This window comes from Bidens hawaiensis, unplaced genomic scaffold (assembly GCF_021521415.1).
Source record: "Bidens hawaiensis isolate Kalapana, Puna unplaced genomic scaffold, B.hawaiensis_p1.1 tig00039173_1, whole genome shotgun sequence".
Classification (NCBI taxonomy): Eukaryota; Viridiplantae; Streptophyta; class Magnoliopsida; order Asterales; family Asteraceae; genus Bidens; species Bidens hawaiensis.
Window position 1 is genome coordinate 12,583 of NW_027496902.1, and position 12,976 is coordinate 25,558.

The 12,976-nt window shown below is 40.6% G+C and overlaps 1 protein-coding gene across 1 annotated transcript; it reads right to left on the reverse strand.

Annotated features, from left to right (window-relative positions):
* Nucleotides 1-1,859: 1,859 nt before the first annotated feature.
* Nucleotides 1,860-2,303, reverse strand: LOC143591080 (uncharacterized). Its single transcript, XM_077071395.1, has one exon. It carries the CDS (start codon nucleotides 2,301-2,303, stop codon nucleotides 1,860-1,862), a length of 444 nt encoding a protein of 147 aa, XP_076927510.1.
* Between the last annotated feature and the right edge of the window lie 10,673 nt (nucleotides 2,304-12,976).

The following is a 12,976-nucleotide window of genomic DNA, read 5'->3' on the forward strand; positions in this document are numbered from 1 at the left end:
ACAATTAAAACCGGGTTGAAGCAGACTGGTTCAACCTATCACCGTAAGCTAAAAACCCTTTAATGGTAAGAAGAATATGTACTTAGGTGGAATTTAGATGGATGAAAGGTCAAGTGAGGTCGTACGAGCAATTCTTAAACCTAAAACTATATTAGCGGATTTCGGCCCAACATTGTTTCACCCGAGCTGCAACCCAGTATTTGACGGTCTCAGGCCTCCACCCTTAGTATTTCTTAAAAATATTTATTGACTAAAAACCTTGAGCCCCAATAGTGTATCCTCAGAGTCACCATCCCCTTGGTAACACGTAAGCTCTCGGCCCAGTCTAGTATGTGCCTTTTGGCCTCTTTTTCTATTACTTGATTTTTTTTTATTTTTTTTATTTTTTTATTTTTTTTGTGAATGCTTCTTTGGCATTTGCATAACTTTCTGATTCACTTTACTTTCAAAATATTTTGCACATATTTGACATTCGTGCAACAAAATTTTGTGCTCTTAGGCATCTTTTACCTAAATATATAACTATTTTCTAAGCTCGTAAAGAATTTGGACATGGTCTGGCGCCACCACTCGTTATTTACTTTCATAAAACAGAGTGGCGTGCTAATTTTAAGTGCATGTAATTCTCACCACTTTAAGATTTAAAGATTAAGGTAATACTCGATATGCCTTATTGAATTTTCAGCTTCACTATCCCCCCTCAAGATGAGAACCCATAAGGTTTATGATTATTAGATTTAATAATAATCAGGGGAAACCTTTCAAGGCTAGTTGGGCCTACCGACACATCCCAAATTAAGTGCGCTTTCTATTTTTTTATCTCATATATATTAGTAGTTTTAAAAACCAATCCCCAAATTTTCTATTATTTTCCATTTAATTGCAAAATATTTAATTCAAGGAACATTTTTATTTTTATTATTATTTTTTTTATTTTTTTTTTAATTTTTTTTTTGGTTTTACTGTTTTTTTTTATTTTTATTTTTCAAATTTTTATTTATTTATTTATTTTTTTAAACTACCTAAAAAAACGTCAGTTTCCCATCCCCATACTTAAATTTCACATTGTCCTTAATGTGAGACAGGAAAAAAGACAAAAATAAAGCAGAACAAAAATAAAATAAAGCAAAACATAAAGAAAATGGAACAGACTTCCCTGGTAATAAGGCAGCGATCTTCATAAGTCATGTTCCGATAAAGCGACCGTATAGCATTTCATTCGTGGCCGCGACTTTTGGGTCCCCTCTACAATCAAATAATCTCAAAACGCCCCCGTTCGAGTGGAGATTGAGTACCAACGTTAACACCCAAACCTGCAAAACAAAGCTCAAAGCTCCCAAAGCAGACATCAAACAGACTCTAAAACTTAAAAACTGACTCAAAATACAAAAATAAAAGAAAAACAGATAAGAACATATACAAGCTCTACATTCGGGTATTCACCCGAGGTCCTATCCCTATCAATCAATCAGCCTAGGGATGTCGAGGAGAAACACGTCTTCCTCGACCGAATCAACCGGCCCACCAATATAATGCTTCAACCTATGGCCGTTCACCTTCCACGAGCTCCTATCAACATCTTGAATTTCAACAGCACCATGCGGGAACACCTCCTTGACCGTATACGGTCCTCCCCATATCGAATTAAGTTTACCTGGAAATAACTTCAGACGGGAATTATAAACCAACGCTCGATCCCCACACTTAAACTCTTTCACCTTCTTCAACTTCTGATCGTGCAACGCCTTCGTACGCTCGTTATAACTCCAAGATCTCGCATACGCCTCATCTCTCATCTCCTCAACCTCAAGAATTTGGAGATACCGGTTTTTCGTAGCTTGGGTCAGGTCAAGATTAACTTATCTCAACGCCCAATATGCTCTATGCTCTAACTCAACCGGTAGATGACACGCTTTCCCATAAACCATCCTAAAGGGTGTGGTCCCAATAGGCGTTTTAAAAGCTGTGCGGAAAGCCCAAAGCGCATCATCCAACTTATCGGACCAGTCCTTTCGGTTCTTGCCGGCAGTTTTCTCCAGAATTCGCTTAACGCCTCGGTTTGCGTTCTCCACTTGCATGATCGTCTGTGGGGGATAGGCGGTGGACAACCGATGGGTGACCCCATAATGTGCCAACGTCTTCTCCACCTGGGCATTGCAAAAGTGCATGCCCCTATCACTAATCAAGGCCTTGAGAGTACCAAACCGACTGAACAACCTCTTCAAGAATCCCACAACAACTCGAGCGTAATTAGTGGGAAAGGCTTGAGCCTCAACCCACTTGGAAACGTAGTTGATAGCCATAAGAATGTATCGGTTCCCTCGAGAAGAAGGGAAAGGACCCATGAAATCAATGCCCCAAACATCGAAAACCTCACAAATCTGAATAGGGTTTGGGGCAGCTCATTACGGGATGAGATGTTACCAGTGCGCTGACATGCGTCACAATGTCTGACAAACTAGTGTAAGTCTTTGAAAATCAATGGCCAATAAAAACCGGAATCTAGAACTTTCCTCGCAGTGGAAGATGGACCATGGTGGCCACCAGTTAAACCCCTCATGACAATGTCTAAGAATCTCACGGCCCTCTTCTCTACTCACACACCTCCTCAACACTCGATCGACGCCTACACGAAACAAATACGGTGAATCCCATACGTAGTGGCTGGCATTTGTGAAAAACTTCCTCCTCTGCTGATAACTCATGCCCTTGACCACCACTCCTTCAGCCAGATATTTTACAATGTCAGAGAACCATGGCAGACCCTCCTCTTCAGCACTAACGTACAAGACTGGCTCGCTCTCAAATCTCACTCTCACCAACATAAACGACTCGTGGGGAAACCTATCCCCGATGGTGTCCTCTCTAATCTCCTCTCACTTCTGATCCTCTAAACGTGACAAGTGATCCGCAGCAACATTCTCCGCTCCCTTTTTATCTCTAATCTCAATATCGAACTCGGAAAGCAGGAGAATCCATCGTATCAATCAAGGCTTGGCATCTTTCTTGGCTAACAGGTATCACAATGCCGCATGATCAATATAAACGATGGCTTTGGACAGCACAAGATAAGAACGGAATTTGTCGAACGCGAAGACCACTGCTAGAAGCTCCTTCTCGGTAGTCGTGTAATTCTCCTCGGCATCATTGAGGGTCTTACTCACGTAATATATAGGATGGAAGTGCTTGTCCTTTCGCTGACCTAAAACAGCACCGACTGCAAAATCGCTATCGTCGCACATGAGCTCAAAGGGTAAGCTCCAGTCGGGTGCTACTAAGATAGGGGCGTTAACCAGCTTCCCCTTGAGAAACTCAAACGCCTTCACACAATCAGCATCGAAGTCAAATGTGATATCCTTCTCTAGAAGGCGAGTCATGGGCCGGGTTATCTTAGAAAACTCTCTGATGAACCTATGATAAAAACCCGAATGCCTGAGAAAACTACAAACGGATTTCACACTAGTCGGTGGAGGAAGTCTACTGATGGTGTCGATCTTAGCTCTATCTACCTCAATACCATCTCGCGAAATCTTTTGCCCGAGCACAATGCCTTCAGTCACCATGAAGTGGCACTTCTCCCAATTCAGCATCAACTTCGTCTCTATGCACCGCTTCATCATTCTCTCAAGATTAGAAAGACATTGATCAAAAGAGTCCCCATATACTAAAAAATCGTCCATGAAAACCTCCATGGAACTCTCGATCATGTCCTGGAATATCGCTACCATGCAACGCTGAAAAGTAGCCAGAGTATTACATAACCCAAAAGGCATACGTTTGTACGCGAAGGTACTCTATGAGCATGTAAAGGTGGTCTTTTCCTGATCCTCATGTGCGACCGGGATGTGGAAATAACCTGAAAATCCATCAAGAAAACAGTAGAACTGTCGTCCCGACAGACGCTCCAACATCTGATCAATGAACGGAAGAGGAAAGTGGTCTTTCCTGATCCTCATGTAGTCGATGCAAACCCGCCAACCTGTGACTGTCCTAGTCGAAATAAGCTCGTTACGTTCGTTAGTAACAACTGTCATCCCTTCCTTCTTAGGGACGACCTGAACGGGACTCACCCATGAAGAATCAGAGATGGGATAAATCAGACCAGCGTCAAGGAGTTTGATAACCTCCTTCTTGACCACTTCCGACATGTTAGGGTAGAGCCTCCTTTGAGATTGGATTGCAGGCTTATACTCATCCTCCATGAGTATCCTGTGCGTGCAAAAGTTCGGGCTGATACCCTGAATGTCCATGAGCTTCCACGCAATAGCCTGTTTGTGTGCCTTGAGCACATCAACCAACCTCGATTTCTCATCATCCGTCAACTGAGAAGAAATGATGACGGGCAAATCGGCCTCACCGTCCAAGAAAGTATACTCTAAATGAGGAGGTAGCTCTTTAAGTTCAAGGGACGGCGGTGCCTCAATCGATGGTCTCTCCTTCGGTCCCTCAGTGCAATCGGCAACCATGAACACCTCGGGGTATTCAGGAGGTGAGCTAGAAAGAACGCTTAGGTCGTGCTCTGGGTGAACATCAACCTCGTCTTCCTGATTGAGCAGATCTGCTCCAGAGATGTAGTCAAGACAGTGCTCGAACTGAGATATGAACGTGTCAAGAAAGTAAACGGAATCGTCTTGACTACTGGAGTTCCTCATCGATGTGAAGACATAGAAGGTGACGTTCTCCTCCCCTACACGAAGTGTAATTTTGTCGTCGAAGAAGTCAATAAGCGCTTTAGCAGTACGCAGGAAGGGTCGTCCCAAAATGAGCGGGACCTGATCGTCAGCCTCCATGTCAAGAAAAACAAAATCCACGGGGGAAAACGAATTTATCGAATTTAACGAGTACGTTTTCCACGATTCCCCGCGAATATTTGACCGAACGGTCGGCCAAGGATAAACTCATGCGCGTTGGGACCGGCTCGCCAAGGTCTAGCTTTTTATAAAGAGAATATGGCATCAGATTTATGCTAGCACCTAAATCGGCCAACGCGTAGCTCTCAGTCGAGCTTCCAAACAAACACGAGATCATGAAGTGTCCCAGGTCTGCTAATTTCTCTGGCAGCTTGTTCTGGACTACCGCAGAGCATCCTTCATTATGACATACCGTCGAAAGCCCCTCCAGCTTCTTCTTATTCGAAAGAAGATCTTTTAAGAATTTAGCATATTTGGGCATATGCTGGAGTGCTTCGACAAACGGAAGATTGATTTTAAGTTGTTTAAACATGTCTAAGAAATGTCCATATTCCTCCACATACTTTTGCCGCAAAAGACGAGCAGTATATGGAACTCGAGTAAGATCGACTTCGGGACTCTTCTTTTCTTCAATCTTCTTCTTAACAACCTTCTTCACAGGAGACTCACCGTTTGACGCGGTACTTGCTGGGGCTCGCCTCTCGTGCGTCCTCACAAGAGCCTCCATCTCTATCTCCTCGTCCACCGGCTCCTCATCATCTGCCGGCGGCTGCTCTCTATCGCCTCATCTACCACTGCGGGTGGTCACCGCCTTCAACTGTGCCTTCGGGTTAAGCTCGGTGCTTCCCTGAAACACTACGACCTGCTTATTAGGTAGCATGTGCTTTATCATCTCATCCACCTTTTGAGACATCTCCAAAATTGACGACTGTTGGTTCTTCAATAAGGTGTCGTGCTCAGCCAGTCTATTCTGTGTGTTATTATCTCTGTCAATAAGTTGGGAAAGCATGGTAGATTGCTTAGTTAGAAACTCCTTAAGATCCGGATCCATACCACTGCTCTTCCCCACACTCGAACTCCCTGCCACCTCTGTATCTCTAAGCTGACTTTGCTCCAGCCTCGGCTGAAAGCCCTGAGCATTACCTCCCGACCTCCAACCATAGTTTGATTTATTCCTCCATCCAACCATAGTTTGAGCTATACGGTAGACGCTATAGAACTCCTATTTGTTGAGGAGAGATTAGTTAGAAGGATCTCAGAGTTTAGAAGTCGTGTAGGAAACCTCCTCAAAGTTTGATCAGATCAAGGAATGAAAGCTGCTCAAGACTGTCAAAAGTCATATGCTGATAAGTGGCGACGGCCTATTAAGTTTTGTTGGTGACAATGTGATGCTTAAGGTTTCGCCTTGGAAGGGAATTATCCGCTTCAGGAAAAGAGGGAAGTCAAGCCCGTGGTATATTGGATCGTTTAAAATCATAGATTGGGTAGGTGAAATGCCTTATAAGCTTGAATTGCTGGAAGAATTGGAAGGAATTCACTATGTGTTTCACGTTTCTCACTTGAGAAAATGCATAGCTGATGATGCATCTCTCGTGCCATTAGAAGACATCGAAGTGGATCAGCAATTGAACTGCATTGAGTAACCAGTTGAGATAGTGGATAGAAAGGAGAAGCAGCTTCGTCGTAAGGCCATTCCTTTAGTCAAAGTGTTATGGAAGCATCGTAAGGGATCTGATGCTACTTAGGAAGCTGAGGAAGAAATGAGAAAGTTCTACCCGCAGTTATTTAGCGATAGTTAGGTTTCGGGGATGAAACCTCTTATAAGTAGCATAGACTTGTAACATCCGACGTTTCTAAAATAATTAATAAATAAATTGTTATTTAATTACTTGTATTTAATTGTCGTCAATTGAATAATAAAATAATATAAACGATGGTAGACTTAAATAGAGATGGACTTAGTGAGCTAATGGGCCTAGGGCCCATGGGCTTAGGTATATATATACCTTAAACCTCTAAACCCTAGCCTCTTTCCATTTTTGACAACACCCATTCAAAATACACACACACAAACACTCCTACTCCATTTTTGGATCCAGATCCAAGTGAGAATGAGGCTTGTTCGTGTTCAGTCGTCAAAAAACAATTAAGAAAAACATTCAAGATCTTGATCGGTTTGAGGTACGTTTTAAGATATAGGTTCGTTCATTTAAGTTCGGCTCGTTTTAGATCTAGATAAATCGGGGTTATAAACCTAGATAAAGATCAAAACTTGAGCTTAACCAAGTTGGATTAATGGTTTATAATATTAATCATTATAAAATTAATAATAATAAAAGTAATATTAATACAATAATAATAACAATAATAATAATAATAATAATAATAATGACGAGCAGCAGCATAACCAAAATAATAATAATAATAATAATAATAATAATAATAATAATAATAATAATAATAATAATAATAATAATCGTGGGAAGAAGCAGCATCGTAGCATACTCATAATAATATTAATAATAATAATAATAATAATAATAACAGCATGTTCATAATAAAGAGGAGGGATCTGCAAAGTTGAATTTGAGTAACATTGAAGCAATGGAATAACATCCGAACACTGGTAGTGTAGTGGTTAAGACACAGTGGTGTGGGGAGAGTAACCGGGATTGAAATCCGGGTCTGGCAATCATTTTTGCGAGATTTAGCACATGCGAATTGTACTGTCATGCGATTGGGCTTCATGCGAGTTGGGTTTCTATGCGATGCGATTGGGCCCATGCGATTGAGTCTATGCGAGTCAGACCCAGATACTATTATTATATGTTAGGCCTGATCTACCCAAGCCCATGAGCTGACTAAGTGATATAACGTTTAACATATATATATATATATATATATATATATATATATATCTCGTGTACATTTTATTTAATATTTTATTAGTTTTGTTTGTTTTTAAGTAAGATTTGTATACTACTAACATCTTTTTATATTTTAGGTTTCATGTTTTAATTTTGGTGAAAAGATGGCGAAAAATGAGTGAAAACGAGCAAAACCGGAGAACCGGACCATCAGGAAACGAACCGGACTAGATCAGGAGTGAACCGGACCAGGACTGTAACACCCCGTAACCGCAGCGGAAACGTAAACGGGATGCAACAGACACGTCTGATATCAACAGCATTGCTTATAAAGAAAACACCACTACATTAATTTAAACGTATTACATTGTTCCGAGTTTCGTTACCGTCTAGGCGTTATCACATAAGTTTTACCGATAGTACATTAACATATTTAATACAAAATATAGATCCTTAAGCTTCCACAAAATAGCACACATCATCAAGCACGTATCACTCATTCCAATTTGGGTGTACCTAGAAAGCATGTAAGGAAAACGGGTCAACTACGAATAGTTGGTGAGTTTCACTAATTTAAATAAACCATGACAATTCATTATAATAATCATATATTAGCGATGAAATTATGCCGAGCCCACAAGTGAAACCTCTGTTAACCCAGAAACATATCTAATAACCTCTGGGGACACTGTTAACCCAGAAACATATCTAATAACCTCTGGGGACACTGTTAACCCAGAAACACATTTAATAACCTCTGGGGACACTGTTAACCCAGAAACTCATTTAATAACCTCTGGGGACACTTTTAACCCAGAAATACATTTAATAACCTCTTGGGACACTGTTAACCCAGAACACTGTTTCGGGCCTTACAAGGTTAGCAACTCAGACAATTTCCATCTTAATACATTACCGTACGATTCCCGTACAATAAACATTATATAAATACATTCATTTCCATGCGATCAGCATGTACTTAAACATTTTGATAGAAACATGCTTTCCGCCCCGTGAAAATATTTAAAACAGTTCAGTAAAAAGGGGCTCGTGAAACTCACCTTCTCGTGAGTCAGTATGTAGTACAGTGTACAGCTATGAGCCTGAATCTGTAATATGATACCTAAGTCGTTACTATACAATTTCATAAATTAAATCCGTGTCAACCGGTACATCTGGGGACACTATTAACCCAGTACTGTACTCGATCCGGGGACAATGTTAACCCAGAGACACTTCTCAGGACTCAGATTGTGATATCTCTTAGAGTTTATCCGTCAAAATTATTATTATTATGTGTTCCCCGTTTTGCGTGCCTAGCACGGTTATCCGTTTTTATGTTTCAAAAATGAGTTTGGTCACACACGACCCGAAAATAGTGTTTGACTGATATTTTAGTTAAAGCCGTGAATTTAGAGCTCGGTTTAGACGCCCCGTTTGGCCGCGGGACCCGTTTCCGTCGTTAATACACCGGAAACTGCTAAATCGGGTAAAATTACCCAAATCATCCGAATTATTTTCGGATGATTTATTTTTACTTGATTAACTTAGTTTCATGAAAATAGTCCATTTTTAGGGTTTTTATACACCAGTCAGCTCGCTTAGGCGAACTTTGCCGGTTTACGCGTTTTAAGCTTTAAAAGTTTCTTTTTATGTTCTTTTTAGCACAAATAATTATCCGTTTAGTCTCGGATCTTGAAATTTTGCACAAATCACTTTTTGATAGTAAGGAATTTTATAAAAATATTTCCAGAATTAATTTTTATATTTAACATTTATTTATCTATTTTTAAACGTCATTTAAACACCAAATATATCGAAAATACCAAACGACCTTAGAAAAATCCCAAATTTTTCTGGGATGACCCCTGCCATCCACATAGTTCCATGTAATTTTTCCATAACCACAATCTCATTTTTCATGCCATTTTCACCAAAACCGAGCTAGAAAACCCTAGAACTCGTTTTACCGAAAAGCCTACTTAGACTTCTCCAACGGATCTGAAATTTTGTGTGTGACTTTTATATGTTATAAAAAGCTTATCTGGAATTTTCCAGAATTTTCATGATGTTTAACTATTTTTCATCATTTTTAGTCAAAACCGAGCATTAAATTCACCAAATATTCATCCTTTGTCCAAAAATTATTAAATTTTCACAGATCTCATATTTTCATGTGTAGATCATCTCTGTGAAATTTCATGACTCAACTCTAAGTCTATCACAATCTGTCTAAATCATATAAATCATACGAAAAAACCGAACTACCTTGTGTTTCTAGCTTTAGATCGCCAAGATCTTGCTTTCTAGCCTTTGCTAGCAACTAGATATAACACCTACAAGCACAATAACACCACACCAAGCAAGTTACACCCACAATCAAGCCATTTCTTTCATGGTTTCGGTTAAGACATCAAAACAAAGATTTTAACCGTAAAAATTCGTTTTTGACTCTTTTAACTCCTTTCTTGGACCAAGATCCCTTGTATAACTTGTATACATCACTTGATCATGCAAGAATCGGTTTCATCTCGGGTTTTCACCCATTTTTCACTTGAAACCTCATTTTCTCAAGATTATGGAATTAAAACTATGAATTAACCCTTACAATCATGCTTTTACCTTGTGATTCTTGTTAAAAATCAAGGATTTAGGATGAATGTATGAAGGGTTGAGAGAATTTTGAGAGTGTGATGATAGAAAAAAAGAAAAATGGAAGCCAAGGGGTTCCCCCTTGGTCCGATCGGTCCCCTTAAGGGGGTGGGGTGGGGCCCACTCCCTCATTCTTGGCCACAAGTTCAGATTACGCAATCTGGATAATGCTTTGGATAATCTGGTTCAGTTCGTTTTTCGGTTAAACGTGTAAGTCGGCTTAAAACGAGGCTAAAACGGTCGTTTTTCGGCTTAAGAATGAAATTTATATAAAACCGATTTAAAAACTTTAAAAACTTAAACCATGACATTTATTGACTTAACACATCATATTGTCGGTAATTGTGCATCTTTTTCGGCTTGATCGATCGCCTCTTGCTTGGTTTGGCATTAAAGGTTTCGTTTAACGTACCGACGTACCATTAAATCGAAAAATCTTTTCTGTGCTTTAATTCACTTATCCCGAAGCTTTAATACTTCGTAAACATCACTAAACATTATATATTTCGTCTATAATGTAATCCCCGATTCGTTCGGGTTTCAATAACCGTTCATCGGTTAATCGTAATTCCAATACGACTAGCTGTACATTCGAGTATAATTCGTACTGTGAATCTTATATACTCGTATAAACACATTATAATTCATATATTCAGTATTAAATAATACGTAAATAGTATATACCGGCTAGGGTATACCTGAATTTGCCGGAATCGTTACATTCTCCCCCCGTTACAAAAATTTCGTCCTCGAAATTTTACGCGTCAACTACTTCCTTTTGAGGAAATAGGTGGGGGTATTTCTTCCGAAATTCGTCCTTTCGTTCCCATGTATATTCTAGGCCTCGTTGCGAGTTCCATCTAACTTTGACCAACGAGATCTTATTGTGTCTAAGTTGCTTGATTTTCCCGTCCATTATTTCTTTGGGTTCCTCTACGAAATTAAGCTTATCACTTATTTGGACACCCTCTAAGGGTAACACCGATGTCTCATCCGACAGACACCTTTTCAGGTTCGACACGTGAAACACATTGTGAACTGCACTCAGTTTATCAGGCAGTTCTAATCGGTATACTACAGGACCGATTTTTGCAGTAATGTCGAATGGTCCAATGTATCTAGGGGCTAACTTCCCCGCCTTTCCAAATCTGACTACTCCTTTCCAAGGTGATACTTTCAAATACACTTTATCACCTTTCTCAAATGATAACGGTTTTCTACGGGTATCGGCATAACTCTTCTGCCGATCCCGTGCGGCCTTCAGATTGTTCTTAATTTCAAGGATTTTGCTGGTCGTTTCCTGGACCAGATCTGATCTAATAACCTGTGTGTCGCCCACTTCAGTCCAGCAGAGTGGTGATCGGCACTTCCGTCCATACAATGCTTCGTAAGGTGCTGCCTTTATACTGCTATGGTAACTGTTATTATAGGAAAATTCAACGAGTGGGAGATGTTGATCCCAATTTCCCTTAAAATCCAGTACGCACGCACGAAGCAAATCCTCCAGGGTTTGAATGGTCCTCTCAGACTGACCATCGGTCAGAAGGTGGTAAGCTGTGCTTAGATCAATACGCGTTCCCAACGCTTCTTGGACAGCTTGCCAAAGATTGGAGGTGAAATGGCTATCCCGATAGGAGATGATCGAGATGGGTATACCATGACGAGACACAATTTCATTTATATAAATCTGCGCAAGTCTCTCAGTGTTATAATTATTTCTAATCGGAATAAAATGTGCCGATTTGGTTAATCGATCCACGATTACCCAAATTGCATCATGTCCTCGGGACGTCTTGGGGAGATGTGTCACAAAATCCATCGTGATCTGCTCCCACTTCCATTCAGGAATTTCCGGTTGTTGTAACATTCCCGAGGGTTTCTGGTGCTCCGCCTTAACCCTCGCACAAGTCGTACACTTACTGACGTACGTGGCTATATCCTTTTTCATACCCGGCCACCATTAGTATTCCTTCACATCCTTGTACATCTTATCCGATCCCGGATGTATGGAATATTTCGATCTATGCGCTTCGTCCATGATTAATTCTCGAAGGTCATGGAGGGTCGGGATCCAAACCCGATTTTTGAAATAGAGAATTTCGTCCTCGCGCTGTTCGAAATTCTTCTCATTGCCGTAAAGTCCCTCGTTTTCCATTTGTTCCTCTTTCAACGCCTCACGTTGAGCGACTCGAATCAAATCCCAAAGGTTCGACTGGACTATCATCCCCAGCGCTCGCACACGCAATGGTTTAACTCGATCTTTCCTACTCAAGGCATCGGCTACGACGTTAGCCTTGCCGGGGTGATAACGGATGTCACAGTCATAGTCGCTTAACAACTCGACCCATCTTCGTTGCCTCATATTCAGTTCTTTCTGATCGAATATGTGTTGCAAACTTTTATGATCGGTGAAGATGGTGCACTTTGTACCGTAGAGATAATGTCTCCAAATTTTAAGTGCGAAGATCACCGCTCCCAATTCTAAGTCATGAGTAGTGTAATTTTTCTCGTGTACTTTTAACTGTCGAGAAGCATAGGCTATAACCTTATTATTCTGCATCAACACGCATCCTAACCCTCTACGGGATGCGTCACAATACATGACAAAACCATCGTCTCCGTCGGGAAGACTTAAGATCGACGCTTGGCACAATCTTTGTTTTAGTGTTTGAAACGCCGTTTCCTGCTCTTCTCCCCATTCATACTTTCGATCCTTTTGAGTCAGAAGGGTTAAAGGTTGGGCGATGCTGGAAAAGTTCTCTATAA

Bases quoted from the DNA above. Each gene is read 5' to 3' on its own strand.
- LOC143591080 (XM_077071395.1), bottom strand. From the start codon at position 2,303: ATGGCTATCAACTACGTTTCCAAGTGGGTTGAGGCTCAAGCCTTTCCC.